At 45.7% G+C, this 16,713-nt stretch overlaps 1 protein-coding gene across 1 annotated transcript; it reads left to right on the plus strand.

The window, feature by feature from the left end:
- The first annotated feature begins 4,051 nt into the window (after positions 1-4,051).
- On the plus strand, positions 4,052-14,994 carry nmnat2 (nicotinamide nucleotide adenylyltransferase 2). Its single transcript, XM_085377506.1, has 11 exons — positions 4,052-4,136; positions 7,013-7,101; positions 9,567-9,634; positions 10,442-10,520; positions 10,959-11,085; positions 11,168-11,248; positions 12,386-12,430; positions 12,581-12,657; positions 14,476-14,577; positions 14,661-14,728; positions 14,892-14,994. The coding sequence occupies exons 1-11, from the start codon at positions 4,052-4,054 to the stop codon at positions 14,992-14,994; spliced, it is 924 nt and encodes a 307-aa protein (XP_085233632.1).
- The last annotated feature ends 1,719 nt before the right edge of the window (positions 14,995-16,713 follow it).

Consider the following 16,713-nt stretch of genomic DNA (forward strand, 5'->3'; position numbering starts at 1 on the left):
TGCTGTTCTCATGATGTAAACATGAGAAAAAGAAGTTAATGTTACAACATGTTAAGGCTTTTACTTTTTCTTATCTCTCTTCTTTTTCTCGTCACCCCCCCATGGCAGTTGTGCAGGCTACCCCTCGCTGGGCCTGGTCCTGTTGGAGGTTTCTTCCTGTTAGAAGGGAGTTCTTCCTCCCCACAGTGCTCCATGTGTCTGATTGGTTCTCTTCAAGAGTGTAGTTAAGGCTACTGTTATAGAGATAATCATAGTCACAATTACTTAGATCATTATTGGCCAGTTATTGAACTTAAAATGTCTTTTTACTGACTGTATACACACACACACACACACACACACACACAACCCTTATAGTTAAAATAAAAAGTGGTTTAATCCTAATAATTTTTTTCATCATTGAAAGCAAAAATCTGCAGACCTCATTCTGGGATGTGAACCTTACCCATAAAGCTCTTTGAGATGACTGTTATTGTGAACTTGGCAGTGTTGGAAGGTTACTTTTAGAATGTATTCCACTACAGATTACATAATACATGCCCCAAAATGTAGTTTGTAACATATTTCATTAAATTACTTAATGTCAGTAACATGTTCTGAATACTTTAGATTACTTGATATATTGTCATGGTTTTTACAACTACATGGATGTACTGTGTGATTTGTTACTATTACTGAAGGCTACTTGCCACTGAGCTAATATTGTTAGCTGGCGTTAGCTGAGGTTAGTTCATAGACTGCTTTAGGAACTGCACATGATTATTTGCACCTAGCAGGCTGTTAATGCTTTCCACCAAGTTTAGCAGTCTGCACTCTAATAGTAATAAATCACACAGCAGTAGTAAAATCGAAGATACTGAAGTGGCACATAACCCAGGTAGCTACCACAACTAAAACAAGGTAGCTGCAGTCGGCTAATGTTAGTTTTAAAAAAGAGCTTACTTCCAGATGTTTCTTTACGTTGGAGTCTTTTGACGCTGAGAGCAGCTTGGTTGCTGACAAACAGTTTTCATTGCACGGTCAGATTTCATCCCTTTCTTCTTTAAATATGAAGTATTGTTGGAAATTCCAAGTAATAAATGTATTCCTACCTGTGCACTGTTGGTTCTGTTGTGCTGGCTCCAGGTCCATTGTGTAACTGATGCCACCAACATTAACAGGACGCTTGCTTCAGAGCCTTTATTGTGTTTGTTTGGGTTTCTGACAATGCGTTTAAAAATTAGAGAGGGGACAGCCGAACATATGAAACATATGTATGTATCGTATGTAATTATCACCTTTTTAAACGGTAACTGTAACAGAATACAGTTACTCACATTTTTGTATTTTAAATGTCTTCCATTACTCCCCAACACTGGAACTTGCTCTATTGATAAAACTGGCTTGAGCTGAGCAGAGGTTCCATCTTACTTTGTCTTTGTTTGCATGTTTATGCGTCACGTTTCTTTCTTTGTGCGGCTGGATTTACAGGAAGTGTTCCAGCTCCCGCACCATTAGTGTAGTGTCTAATATTACAATAGTTTTCTCATTATTTTAAGTATATGTTTCCAAAGAGTCTTTTTTTTTACATCAGTGTTTCTCCATGAAAACACTTCCTGAGTTTGGTCAGTTTTAGTAGAATTTTCTTTTGCTTAGTTTATATTTTCGTCTATTTTATGATTACAGTCTTTTCACTGTTTCACTCACTGCTGTAAATGAACCTGTAGAAATAAAATTCCTTTTGTCAAAGAAACCTGATAACATTTCTTTCACTGCTCCTTAGAGTGTGTGTGTGTGTGGGGTGGGGGGTGGGGGGGGGTAATATGGGTGTCATCAGACCAGCTAAACTTCCTGCAGTGGCTCATCCAGCGATGAGAGCTGATGATGGTCGGGTCTCGGGCTACCACCCAGTTTTCAGATGAAGAGTTTCCAAAGGGAGCGCATCAGGTGAGAAGTGCGAGGACCATGAGGCATCCATCAGTCATCCCAGAGCTGCGATCTGAAGCCACGCAACGACTACAGACCGTTGGTCAAATTCATGACTGAAGCAGCAGCAGGTGTACGAGTGCAGAGTTAAACCGCTCTCAAGTCTCAGGTGAGTAAAGCAAATAACTACCAATGGAAGTGAAGGATATCGCCTGCTGACCTATCAGGGAGTCGTAAATGCATTTTAGCTGAGGTCACCAATAGGCGGGCTGCGACCCGGATGATTACTAGATTCTAGACTAATTTTAATCTGCCTCACCGGCGTGAAAGTGCTGCGAGCGCACCAACGTGTTTATGAAGATGTCTCTGAAGGTGAGGCTTCTCCACCTCACAGCTCCACCCAGGCCGTACGCCACCTCCTCGTGAGCTCAGAGATCTCGGGTCCCTGTTGCTGCTTCCACATGGGAAACTGGAAAAACCTGACGTCATTTCCCTGGGGGTCCCCTTCTGGTCAAGTGTGCGGTTGTGACAGTTTATAATGCAGCAGGCCACCATGGCGACCACTTTATGTCCCATAATGCACTATGTTATGACAGTCCAAGAAAAACCAGGAGTGGAAGGAGGAGCAAACACCTGATGAGTCCGTGGGTGGATTTTCTCTCAGATGTGGACACAGTTCCACAAACAGGTTTGGCCTCAGCCCACACACACACACACACACACAGACACACACACACACACACACAGACACACACACACACACACACACACACACAGACACACACACACACACACAGACACACAGGCTTCTCATCCAGAGAACATGTCACCTGAGGGGCTTAAAATAAAGAGCTGCCTCACAGACACTTCCTCCCAGCACAGATGTTCTGGTCCTCTCCTGATGGGAAGCATTTAAACTGACTATCCATCATTTCTGGGATTTCCAGCTGAGGTATTCAGAATTTTCTGGACTGCTGTGGAAAAACTTTTGTTTCAGCCCATTCAGGTCTGAACTCTGACAAATCTGAGTGTTAAAAACAATGTTTTTAATATTTGGAACTGAACGTGTTGATAAATAAATGTTTGAAGCTGAAGTTTAAAAACATCAAAGCGCTGCTTCAGAAACATGGCCGAGGCGTGGTTCATCTGAACAGAGTCACGTGATCAGTGACATTCAGCACGTGGCTGCTTCAGTGCCTGATTTAATGGTTTGTAAGGAAGTGAGTCATTGGTGGGGTTTTGCTGTGTTTTGGTGATTCTGTGCGAGAGATAGTGAATCAGTGATCAGAGACATGGAGCCAGACGCTCTGCCTGTTCCTAAATAAAAACCAGTTCATCAGCAATTCTGCTCCCAGGTGTAAAATGCACAAAAGAAATGCACAGTTATAGAAGTTTTAGTGTATTTTATATAAACATATGTGTCCGCTGGTTAATTGCATAATGACGTGGAAGCAGGGACCTCACAGCACAGACATACTCCCAGCCTGGTGTTAGTAGTAACAAGAAGTCACCAGCGAAAGGAGAACCATGACACACGTTTAACGAAGGAAGGTTTAATCATCAAAATGATTTATTACAAAAATAGACATAACAGTGGGCAGAGAGAACAGAGTCACACTGAGGCAGATTCAAGCTGCTCTTCATATGTTTGTCCACCAGGTGTCACCAGAGGCCTGTGTTTAAAATAGCAATGAACTGTTTTTAATTACGATTCAAAGCTTCGTTTGTCCGTCGCTGGTTTGGACCAAAGATCCTGAACGTGGGACGATAACAAGGACAAAGGAATTTGACCCTTCCTGAGCATGCGCAGTAGACGGTCAGGGCTCCGGTCAGACTGATGCGCTGCTGGTCGTTAAGGGAACGACTGAGCCCGCGCGCGTGCCCTGAACGCGGTGCGGTGTCTGTAACGCACTGACGCTGCCGCAGCCCGCCCCGTCTCTCTCTCTCTCTCCCTCCCTCCCTCCCTCCCTTTTCTCCCCCTCCCTCCCTCTCTCTATCTCCCCATCCCTCCCTCCCCCCCCCCCCCTCTCCTCCTCTCCCCCTCCCTCTCTCTCTGCTGCGGCTGCTCCTCTATAGGCGAGCTCCACAGAACCGACAGGACCGGGACCAAGACCGGGACCGGGACTAAAGAAGAGCGAGGAGAACCATGACGGAGAGCACGAAGACCCACGTCATCCTGCTGTCCTGCGGCAGCTTCAACCCCATCACCAAAGGACACATCCATATGTTCGGTAAGGAGGTGGGGGATGGGGTGGTGGCAGGTCTGGGTGTGTTTGGGGATAGAGATCACCGGAACCCCGGTGCTGAATATCCGCGCTAAAGCTCCGAGCCGGACTCCGGCCGCTGTCCGGGAGGGTGGTGCTGAAACGGGGGACGGCTCCGGTAAAATCCCGACGACTCAAACAAACGCAGTACGGAGCAGCCCGGGCCCACGTTCAGGAAAAACACGGAGCTGCCCCTCAACCCTCCGAGCCAAACCGTGACAAAAACACGCACACTGGTGTAAGGAGGCCGTCAGCGTGCGGGGAGCAGACCGGGGGTGTTAGTGCCTTGCTCGGCCGCCTTTCCCTGCGCGTTAGCGGAGGTTACAGGTCGGAGTGTGGTCAGAACATGTTTTCATCATAGAATCAAAACGACTGCAGGATCAATGATGCGACTGTTAGTGTGACTGTTCTGCTGGACGTTCAGAGGCCTTTCATCGCGTCACAGCGGAAAACACGACGGTCAGCGATCAGTCTCCCCACGAAGAACCGCGTCACGAATACAGTCAAATTAATAAACAGGTTTACTGTAATATCAGGAGGCACAAACAGAAACGGTCTGTTCTCAGCTGGAGACATTCTCGTGATTCATTTCTGGAAGATGAATAATTCACAGAGATGGAAAAACGTAACAGAGTTTAACGTTCAGCTGATGTCATTCACTGGGCTGTGTCACGTGACCTTTCAACGAGCAACGATCTCTTTGAAGTGCAACGATCGATAAGAGTCATCGCTGTTTGTCCTTTAAATCCTTCTGAACTGCAATTTATCCATTAAAACAAACATCAAGTCATTGTGAACTCAGCTCTTCTCCAAACGCAGTTCCCTGCTGGTTAACTTGTGTCCCTGTGTATGTAGGTCACCTAAAACCAGGTTTGTGGCACCGAATTAAAACTAAATGTGGAAAAAACCTGAAACGATGTCCTGCAAATGTGATGCGAACGTTTCTGTATCACTGTGAACCGAAGAGATCTTTAAATATGACACCCACCATTTACACACAACTACGTCCCACAAAATGACATTTAAAATATAAATCTATAAGAAGGCTGTTAGTTTGTGTTACTGCACACTGAGTTTGAGGCATATTCACGATCACACTGTTAAAATGTTCAAACTTTAAACAATAAAACATTAAAATGAGAAAAGATTTTCTTCTGTTCCTGTTGCTTCTGTTTCCTGTTTCCTGTTCTTCAGCGCCTGGCTTTGCTTCTCTCTCCTTGTTTCGTGGACTTCCTGTTTTCTTGCTGAACTCTTCTCCACGTCCTGCTTGTTGTTCTTCCTCCCGCTGAATGTCTGAACTCTGAAACTCTTTAATCTGAAGTTTTCTGCCTTCATGTGGTCAGAGCTTCTTTTTCATCCGCTCACAGTTTGCTTGTTGAGGCTGATTCTTCATTAACAGCTGTCACCCCCTGATGGGACAGGTGACGAGTTCTGGATCAGAGGGTCACATAAACTCTAACGTGGTTCCCACGCCTTTGTTTTAATCAGATACAAATACAAATGTAAGCTTTTGACAGTGTGGAGCAAATACAGCCGGATAGAAAGCGATGAGTCTTTACTGTTGAGCTTTCTAAAGGTTTTATCCTCATTGATTAAACAAAAGGAAGTTAATGATCTTTGATCCTGAAGACGCTTCAAGTAAATAAAAGTTAAAGGCTTCACGACTGGGCTGAGAAACGTCGTGCCATCGTCTCTGCTCTCGGCCTGCGACTGCACATCTTTCTTGATGTGTGGGTTCAAACATGGAAGCAGCTCTCTGTGAATAAATGATGTTCTTAGATAACAGAAACAGTCTGCGAGGATAAACGAGGCTCCTTCTACACTCGGTGAAGATGTAGGCTCTTCTGTCCTCCATCTCTCATTATATTATCCACCTTTTTCTTTTGTTAGCTTGGAGCTCCAGTGGAGACGCCTGCGTGTTTAGTTTGATACGGCCGTGAGTCGCTGCAGAGACCACAGCCAAAATATTTCAAGAACCTAAAGTGGGACAGAAAAACAGGAAAAAATGATTTGGACTTGGGGCTTGAATGTAAGAAGCAAAGGAACTAAACCCAGCTGTGCCCCCGCTGACCGTCGTTAAAGAGTTTTTCTAGTTTTTGTGTTTTATTTTAGTTTGTTTGTTTATTCGATTCATTTTTGTTTTCTTGTTTTCATTTCAGTTTAGTCTCAGGTGTTTTCCAGAGTGACTTCTTTTGTTTCACTTTCATTTTTATTGCTTTGACTGTGACTCAAACTGGCAACAGACAAACTGAATCCAGTCCCTCTGTTTATGTAGCGAAGCGTGTAGCAGTGTGAAAGTGTCAGTGATGGATGCTGTTTAATGTATGCAGTGTGTTAAAAAGTGTGCAAAAACCTAAATAACCCAACAGACCAGTGGAAGCTGCCCAGAGAGGCTGAACGGCCTGAGAGAGCCGGCTTTATACTCTTCACCACATCCACCCTTCAGGTGCAGCCACTCACTGCTTCACCCAGGTAGAAGCAGGAGGCACAGAGGGCGCTAGGCTAGGTTCAATTAGATTAAGCTAGGTTTAGTGTTTTATAACTTTGGAGCTAATTATGATGAAGGGATTCAGCGCTGGTATTACAGCACGGACACTGAACTCACGTCATGTAAAGATCTCATCAAACCACCAACTTCAATTCACTTCATTTTTTGTAGTTTTTATTTAACTTGAATGTTTCTCCATCCCTGTTTTTAGGCTTAGCTCAGCGTAACTTTGCCATAGATTTGGTATTTGTTTGTAAGTAAACCAACCTGCTGCAAACATTGAACCATGGCTGACAAAATCTTGGACAATAAAACATTAAAAAAAATCTTTTTATGTTTGTTCCTTTGTTTGCAGAAAAAGCCAGAGAATATCTGCACAAAACGGGACGCTTCATTGTGATCGGAGGGATCATCTCACCGGTGCACGACTCCTACGGGAAAGCTGTGAGTGAGCCTTGAATCGTTTCATGGGGTCGGTGGCAGTTCGTTCTGTTTTTCTAAACTTTCCTTCATGAAGATGATAAAGGATCATTTTGTAATTCTCAGTTTGACCTCATGCCTCATTGTTTCTATGCATAAACCAGATACAATGATGCAGGAGCTTGTCTGTTCACGTTGTTGTTGCAGTGTTGTGTGGTAGCTTCAGTGCAGAGCTGTGTTTTCCTTATAGGCTGGCGTTATTAGTTGATGAAGGTCGCTGATGATGATGAGGAGTTTTTCTGAAAAGTGACAAAAATGATTCAAGTCAACATCGTGAGAGTTCAGCCCTGTTCAGGATAAAACCCGTATAGCTCCTTCAGCTAGAATAAACCAAAAACACATGTTTGCATTGTTAGGGGTGTGGCCTCTTTGACTAACAGGTGGATGGTGACACGGGCGGCTGTAGCTGCTGCTAGGCTTCATCTGAGCCAACTGTAGCCTCTGAAATGGCGCTCTGGACGGCGTTTGTGCCGTTGGCTGCTGTGAGGTTGTTGTACTCACAGACCTATCAAGACGGCTAAGCTGCAGTTTGGGTGCACAGTGAAATCCTGTGCTTGGATGTAGCTTGCTAACTAGCATTAGCTAATAACCCGTCACTGCTGGCACCATAAAAACAACATAAATGGCCAAAATGTTGACGTGAAGCTTAAAAACCAACAAACAAGAAAATGTCCTTGTGACGTGGCTACTTCCATCATTTATATACAGTTTGTGATCATTGGACTTTTCTGCAATAAATAATTTAAATCTTGAAATCTAGGTACAGTTTTTCCCAGAAGTGCAACCAACCTCAGTAAATAAAACTGCACGTTGAAAATGACGGTAACACGTACGCAGTGCTGTGAAACAGAACGCCAGGAGGACCAGATTGGAATGAGGCCAGCCAGGCATGCGCAGAAATATAAATCATCCAGTTAGAACCAAACAATTTCTGCTCCGCACGAATGGTAATAAGGTTGAAAAACAGATGTTACATCTTGGTTGTTGTTAGTATTGCGGACAGATGCCTTTAACATGCGGCTTCATCCTCCTGCAGAGTGCAGACTGTGTTTCGTATGTTAGAGTCGAGCACAAATCACGCTGTCTGCAGCTGCAGCTTTCCACTCTGCTTCCTGCAGGAATTAATGAAGGTCTCGTCCTACTTTTGCTCTGCCTCTACAGAAACACACAACATGAATAATAGATGCTACAGAAATCCAGTTTCATCCACTTTGCTGTTCGTTCCAGTTATGTTTGTTTTCCAGCATCGTCACCTGCAGCTGAACGATCCCAATGATGGATTGTTAACGATGGAGATTATTCACATCGCTCATCTTATTAGTGTGTCAGGCCCGATGACTCACAAACCTCTCTGTCCTCAGAAAGCAGTGCGTCAGGCTTTATTCACAGGTGGAAAACGCGACGTGGCCGGCTTTAGAGCCACCGTGAAAGCAGAACATTTCCCACCTGCTCTCCGTCTGTTTTATCCAAACGACTCCTGCTTTCATATTTCATTGATCTGGATTTCCCACCATCCCCTCTGAACGGCACACATTTTCTTTAATGAGCTACCACAAAGACTCTTAATTACTTTGAAGTTTTTTAATCCTTTTGGTGGGAGGAGGACTTCGCAGGGGTGAAACACATGAGACGACACAGAAAACTGTGGCTTAAGAAAAGATAAGAGCCTGATCGATGGATGAATCTCAAATCTAACGAGGATAATCAGTCAGAGCTGAAGATTTGTTTTGATCTAGATCTTATTTTGGTTGGAAAACTCATCTTTCTGTTACCTGGATATTAGTTCTGAGTTTAATTAAACACCTGAGCTGAACCGTCCGAGGCAGGGTGGAGTGGGTGGAGGACGAGTGTCAGGGGTGAAAGGGAATGTTTACAAGATGGCAGTGAGACCTGCTGTGATGGTTTGGAGACTGTGGAGGCCGAGCTGAATGGTTCAGATGTTCACTGGGAGTCAGCAGCATGGGCGGGATCAGAGTCACAGAGCCTGGTTTGCACACGTGCAGGAGGGAGGGTGGATATATCAGACAAAGCTGCCAGGCAGCAGGAAAAGAGGAAGACCGCAGAGGAGCTTCATGGATGTAGTGAAGGAGGACATGAAGAAGAAGAGAAGGACTTAAATTCAACCTAATTTGCTGGTTAAAGATGTGAATAGTGCACATGAACTACAGGACTCTGTTTAATTCAATTTAGTTTGATTTATACAGCGCCAAATCACAACAGTTTACACTGTCAGGTAAAGATCCCACAGTAACACAGAGGAATCTCAGAAAAGCCCAACAAGCAGATGGGCCACTGTGAGCAGGAGCTTTGGCAACAGGAAGGAAAAGCTCACTTTTAACATCTTCTCAGTGAGTTTAGGATGAGTTTCCTTTCATGCTTGTTTTTCATGTTTTTTAAACGTGGCTGACGGCGCTGCTCTGTGTCTGCAGGGTCTCGTGTCCAGCAGACATCGCCTCACCATGTGTCAGCTGGCCGTGCAGAGCTCTGACTGGATCAGGTGAGACTCTACCCCCTTTAGAGGCTTTTACTCTGGAAATAAACACGTTTGAGCCATGTTAGAGACAGGACTTCCTGCAAGGAGTTTCACATTAAAAGCTCTGAAATGCCAGTATGTGGCTCGTTGTTTATTTATTTTGGGGCCGTAAATCATAAAAGCAGCAAAACTTTTGGTAGATAAGTTGCAGAGTTGTGGACGTCATGCAGGTAGAAACATGAGAGTTATTATTATTATTTAATAGAAATAACCCTGATATCAACACTTTGTGTTTATTGTTTATTATATGCTGTCATCAGCTCGGTGGTTTTCACGTTTTTGTTGAAAAAACAGCCAACGTCAAATAAAACCATAGAAGAAGTGAACAAATGTCCCCTCAGAGAGACAAAGCAGCTGTGCTGGTGCTCAGTGGCCAGAGCCGGAACATGAAGTGCTCCTGTAATGTCCACATAACCGTGTTTGTGCTGTTGGAGCCTTTTTAATGCATTTATCTGAACGATAATATGGCTGCTGTGAGGTCACTGTACCAACAGTCTAGTAACAACAAGTAACGCCCACGAGGTTTGGGGTTTGGGTGGCTGAAACTGAGAACAGGACACTAAAATCAGGTTGCTGAATTTGAGTGAAGCCACAGGTGATTCGTGTCCAGAGAGAAGCCGTGAAACACTGGTCAAAACCAGACGATTGTAAAGAACCCCGTCGTTCCCCGCAGGCTCTTAATGTGAAACATCTGCAGGACGTTTTATTGGCAGCTGAGACTGAAACTAGCATTTGTGTCCTCATCATTCTTTACCTGTTTGTTTGGTGAAGGGTGGACCCCTGGGAGTGTTACCAGGACACCTGGCAGACCACCTGCAGCGTGCTGGAGCATCACCGCGACCTGATGAAGGTGGGCGTTTCTGACTCTGTGTATCTGCAACGCCCCTCAGTCTTTTCATTTCCATTAGAATCGGTCATTGTAGTAACAGCGGCTGGAAAGACATCGTCGAGCCCTTTGTTGAGTCATTTCCATGACTCTTCTTTGGTCTCACTTTAACTGGTTGAGCTGCTAAAGGTCTCAGGATCAATTCAAAGTTTAAAGACGCGTATTTTAAATTTCTGTATTCAATATTATTTCAAACCTTCCAAAATGAAAAAGCATCATCAGAAGGTGACAAAAAAACTGCTCTAAGCTGCTCTACACCCGTCACTGAAATGAGGCTCAACAGCAACAAACATTCCCACTAGTGAAATGCTGCCCCCTGCTGGGGAAAGAGTTACAGAAAGCACCTGTAACAACTCCGAGATGAAGTTACAGAAGAGTTTCTAACGATGTTTGCGTCCTCAGAGAGTCACCGGCTGCATTCTATCCAACGTCAACACGCCGTCAACCACTCCTGTGATTGGTCAGCCACAGAACCAGACCACGCCCATCTACCAGAACAACAACAACATGAACCACACGCCCACAGCCAGTGAGTCATATTTCAGGTTCTTAATGAGTGTTAATGAGCTGATGTGTGGTGCTGGGCTCTAAACGTCCTCTCTGCCTCTCAGTCAAGCTGTGGGGGAAGATCAGCGAGAGTTTGGGCAAAATCTGCTGCACGCGCCCGCACATCGAACGCTTCACCTTCGTTGGTAAGAATTTACAAATAAGAACATTACAAAATAAAAGCTGAAGTTACAAAATAAAAGCTCGATCCCTTATAAATGCCAGTTCGGATCGAGGACGAGATGGAGAAACAATCAGAATTTGATGTCTTGACTTTACACACACGACCACAACATTCACACATAATGAAAATAACCAATAAACAAGTGTTTTTATGTGGATACATGAATATGTTCTTCTGTGCTGTTCATTCTTTCTTTCTTTCTCATTACTGTCTAACATAAAGTTTTGATATTTCTCTATAAAAGCAACAAAAACACAGCTGATCTGGACGATCCGCCCGTCCCTCCTCGTGCTGCTCTGGACTTCCTCCAGCACAGCTGCTGTTTTTAGTGTTTGAACCTCAGTTGGGGGATTTTTTTGGAAATGGTGATGTGAACTTTGTGCTAATTACTTAACAAAGCGATTTTCAAATTGAGGAAGCCTCGGAGTTTGTGCTCGGGTGTAGATAAGCTCACAGCACAGGTGCCACCCTCACCTCTTCAAGCGTGCCGCGGCGCAGTCTGCTCATGTGACTGCATTAAGCCTGCACGTTTTCTAGTGGGGGGAGAAACCAAACATTGACATGTGCAGAGCGGGGACATAGATGGAGCTGCCAGGCTGGAGGAAAAAGAGGAAGACCTCAAATAAGATTGATGAAGGTAGAGAAGGTCTGTGTGACCGAGGAGGATGTGAGGAGATCCACTGTAGTGAGCCCTGGAGGGAGCGCCTGAAAGAAGAAGAAGAAGTAAAGGATGAAACATGCTCCTCGTGATGCTCCTGACCTGATACCTGATGAGCGTGCTGCATGGTCAGATCTGCAGACTCAGCTCTTCTCACCTGTGATGATCAGTGGAACAGAAGGTGATGCCTGATTGGTCAGAACTAGCAGGTGTGGCAGAAGTCCAGAGGTGCAGAACGAGAGGCCCTTAAAGTTTCAATCAGCTAAATTCAAATTGGGGTTTTTGTATGAGCGGCGTCACAAAACATTTGGTTCCACTTCACAGCTCAGTGTGTCAGTAAGAGCTGTCTGAAGACAAGGCGGCACTATCACGAGGAGCCTGCGTGTGCCCGTGTTTTGCTTCACCGCCGTGTAATCACATGTGTTTGTCTCTCTGTGTCAGATGAAAACGCCAACCTGGGGACTGCGATGAGATACGAGGAGATCGGTGAGTGGGGTCTTCAGTGTGTGGACCTGAGCGGACTCGTGTGTCGTGTCCTCCGGTTTTCCTTCCTGCTGTGTTTGTTTGTTTGGATCCGGTAAACATGATGTTTACTGAGGGCGTGTCTCTTTCCTCCTGCCTGTTTGCCGTCTGTAGAGTTGCGCATCTTGCTCCTGTGTGGCAGTGATCTCCTGGAGTCCTTCTGCATCCCTGGCCTGTGGAAGGACAGTGATGTAAGCATACCATAGCCCCTCCCACTTACATGTAGCCCCGCCCCACTCACATGTAGCCCAGCTCCTCAGCTCTTTTCCCAAACTGTAGGCTGGATATAAAAGATGGACGTAGCTTTTGGGTGTGCGAAGTGAAGCCGGTGCCTCGAAAACTATTTGATGTTCATTTTGGAAATAATGTCTCCATCAAAGTAACGCAGGCAGTAACCCGGAGAGCAGCTTTCACAGCTAAAGCTCTCAGAAGCTTAACTCAAGGCTTCAAAAGTGGACTTCAGGGGCTATGTCCATTTTCAATATACAGTTTAATCCCAGGACTCGGCTGTAACGATGAATGTTGTTGACAAGGGAAAATTTTCCAGCATTATTCTCTCCAAAGCGGCGCTGCACGCAGAGCAGACGATCCATAAATGAGATTTATGCAGTGAAATTCACCAGAAACGCAGCGAGGTGTTTTTAGAGGCCGGCTGGAAGTGTCCGCGCTGTCTCTTCAGCCTTCGGCTGCATTAGAAGATGTAAAGTTACTAAACAGCCTGAGCAATAACAAGAAATCCAGATTTCTCACTTCCTGTCGAATGCTTATTTGGAGAAACAGAAAGACTTTAAGAAACGTTTCTATGGAAGATAAACGGGGACACCTCGTGTCGGTCTGTTTGTACGACTTCAGTGAAACCGTAACACTTCACACATGAGGCTAGTTACTTTTATTTTGAAGTCTTTCGAACTGGAGGACACAGAATGGTCCCGTTCTGATTGGCTGCAGTTTTCCTGATAGCAGCGTTTCAAGGCGTGACGGGCCTGAGCTGCACAGACGGCTGATTTACGATGCCGGTGGGGTGAGAGTGCTGCTGCTGACATCACTAAAGGCAGCTTCAGGTTTTGCAGAAACGTCACTTTCTGTGTTTTCATGGAGAAATGAGTCTCACTAAATGAAGACTCATAAACGCTGTGATCCAGTTTTAACGTTCGTTATAAACTCGCGAGGACTGAAAAGTTGCAGCAAACTTTCCTGCGTCAACAACCGAGGTGAAGTGAACAGGAGGCGATCGACCGCTTGTCAAAGAAAGCGTCAGTGGTTCACTCACCTGGTGTGTGTGTCAGAGCTAGGAGGAATTTATTTGACTGCAGGTGTGTTTCCATCCACCTGTTTTTACTCACATTTTCAGTCTGAGATAAAAACGCAATGGAAACGCCAAAAATCAAATAAATCTGAAGTAATGTGACTTGATCGTCCACCGGAGAGACCAGAACTGCTGAAGCGAAGTCATCAGCTGTGATTGAAGCGGCGAGGAAACGGTAACCTTCCTCATGTGAACGCTTAAACTGACAGAAATGTCTTATTTTATCAGATCATTCAGGTGATTCCATCACATTAACGTGTTATTCTTGGATTCTTCTAGAGCAGCTTTGCATGATTTACAGTTTAAAATAATCCTACTGTGTCTTATACTGGGCCTCAACGCAGCCCCTCAGTTCATGCTCTGTCTGAAATGTGCTTTTTAAGCTCCTCCCCCTTTGAGCCATCCTTCTTCTGGTTGGCTAATCCCTCACAAACAGAAGGTTTCAAGTCTGTGTGCCTGAGGTGACCATGTAAGGACAAACCCTCTCTGTGACATCATACGTAGCCAACAGTGGAACAAAACGGAGAGTTTAGAGCAGCTCACAGGATTTAGATTCATGTTAACTGGAGATGAGCATCAGCCATCAGAACAGGACATAAAGAGAGCAGCTCAGTCAGCTTTTCGTTTGCTCTGATGAAGCTGAAGTCGTCGTCCCGTCGTTCAAACCGATCTCAGCCTGAAGCTCGTCTTCCTCTGCTTTCAGATGGAGGTGATTGTGGGAGATTTTGGGATCGTGGTGGTTCCTCGTGATGGCGCCGACACAGAGAGGATCATTAATCACTCCTCCGTTCTGCGCAAGTTCAAGGTCAGAGCTCACCTCCAGATCACATGACCTTTGACCCAGAGAAACATCCTCCAGCGTCTCAGCTCATTTCTGTTCTGTTTCAGGACAACATCATCGTGGTGAAGGACGCGATAAGCCACCCGATGGCCATCGTCAGCTCCACCAAGAGCAGGTGGGAACTCAGATATTTAGAAAACGCTTTCGCACCAGCGTCCACGTTTCAGTTTCATGGTTTTCAGAGTTTTAACATTCAAAGAGGTTCATTAAAATGAATTCACTCTGGATCCAAACTGTTGAAAGCGTGACCTTTACGCCGTCTGTTTCTCCGCCCACAGACTGGCGCTGCAGCATGGCGACGGCCATGTTGTGGACTACCTGAGTCAGCCCGTCATCGACTACATCCTGCAGAGTCAGCTGTACATCAACGCCTCGGGATAGAGACGACAACAACCTGCCCGCATGAAAACAGGGAGACTGGAGGAGGAGGGGGAGGGGGGTCCTACCTACTACCATCATCTATTTAAAACACGAGCCCTCCTCCTCCTCAATCGAAAACTTGTCTGTCTTCTGTGTCAAACATATACTCTTCTTTGAGCTGTTGCTTTCCAACAGGAGCGTTAGTGCTCCTCCTTCTGTCTGTGTCATGTGACTTTACATCAGGGGAGGGGGAGGGGGGTATTTTGGGAGGTCTTGGGGACGATGCACAGAGGTAACTCCTCAGGGCTGTGGCGGCGACGGCGGTGTTTTCTCTTTCTCGTTCTTTATTAAGGTCTGCGAATGCATGACACAGTCGGGCATGCTCAGTGTGCGCAGGATCGTGCTGGGCGGGGCTTCATGCAAGAACCATTCATGAGCTCAGGATGCCGGCCCGGCTTACACATCCACAGATACTTAGTCCCAATCTGAAATACGGTCCACTGAAAGAGACAGACAGCTGCAGCAGAGCAGGATGATCCCCATGAATTTGTTTGAGCTGTTAAAGATTTCGGCACAATTAACCCCGTCACCAAACACCTGATGTTCCACCAGGTTCCACCTTTAACCACACTTCAACCAAGAAGCGCCTCCGGCTGACTGAAGATGACGGAGAGCTGCAGCGGTAAGATCAGAGCCTCCCTGAATCGACACTCCTTATTTCCTTAGACCACGTGGACCAGTCAAAACCTCTAGGCTGGATCAGTGCGTGGGTCACTCAGGTTGCAGTACCATGTAACGGCCACTAGTTGCTGACTCCAGTTCAAAACCTTCTTGTTGGATGACCTAAATGTGTAATGATGGCGTGCAGGAAGTCTCGCCACGACCTCCGGCTCTAAACTGCTTTTCTCCACACACACCAGAAATACTTTAAGGACCCAGAGCACCAGGCTCAGTCTGTGCACGGTGCAGCTACAGTAGCTAACACTGACCCGTGTTTCCAGTAAGCTGTGAAACACCAACCCCAAATCCTTCCCAGGCTTTTCCCAGGCGTCACACTCGCACGGTGTCCGAGGAAGGAGCTCCAGGGTCGGAGCAGCGCAGGGCGAAAGGGTCTAGAAGCTTCAGTCGTCATTCAAAACTAAAGGTAGAAAGAGCTCACACCAAGTGTCCGAGCGTGATGACTCAGCAGCACCAGCAGGTGGCGTTATGCTTCATTGTGTCCATCTTTATTTACAGTCTGTGGCGTTCTTGCATGAGGCCCGTCGTTTCCTGCAGCTCTTCTGCAAAAATGTAACACCGCGACGCTGCTGCCACATAATCCGGCTCTCTCTTCCACACGTAGATGCGCCAGGAACCAGAGCTCGGCACATACTGCAGGTAACCATCAGGCTGTAGCCAAGCTTAAGCTCTGCAGTGATGAAGATGATGTCCTCGGCGGCAGCAGTGTTCAGCATCCTTCCTCCTCGTTTGCTCCCGTTCTTAGACTGCATGCTTAGACAGTTTGGTTCTGGCATGAGTGTTTATCACTTGGTAGATTATAATCTGTTGTGAACGTGTTTGCAAAAAAAGAAAAACAAAAGAAAGAAGTTAAAAAAAGATCAAATATCTATATGAAAAAAATAAAACATCGCTGCAGCGGGGATCATCGTCTCCCACGTCCGGCCATTTCTATTCGCTCTGTACAGAAGGCATCCCCGGGACACGTACGATTTCTACACGCGGTCAGGCGTGTGTGTGTGT

The sequence above is a fragment of the Diplotaxodon limnothrissa genome, linkage group LG18, assembly GCF_057381915.1.
Source record: "Diplotaxodon limnothrissa isolate DT_005_m linkage group LG18, D_limnothrissa_male_GT1.1, whole genome shotgun sequence".
Lineage (NCBI taxonomy): Eukaryota > Metazoa > Chordata > Actinopteri > Cichliformes > Cichlidae > Diplotaxodon > Diplotaxodon limnothrissa.

Excerpts from the sequence above, each read along its gene's own strand:
- nmnat2 (XM_085377506.1), top strand. The coding sequence starts at position 4,052 with ATGACGGAGAGCACGAAGACCCACGTCATCCTGCTGTCCTGCGGCAGC. Across the intron at positions 9,635-10,441 it reads CAGAGCTCTGACTGGATCAG|GGTGGACCCCTGGGAGTGTT; the intron begins GTGAGACTCTAC and ends TGTTTGGTGAAG. Across the intron at positions 12,658-14,475 it reads GCCTGTGGAAGGACAGTGAT|ATGGAGGTGATTGTGGGAGA; the intron begins GTAAGCATACCA and ends CTCTGCTTTCAG.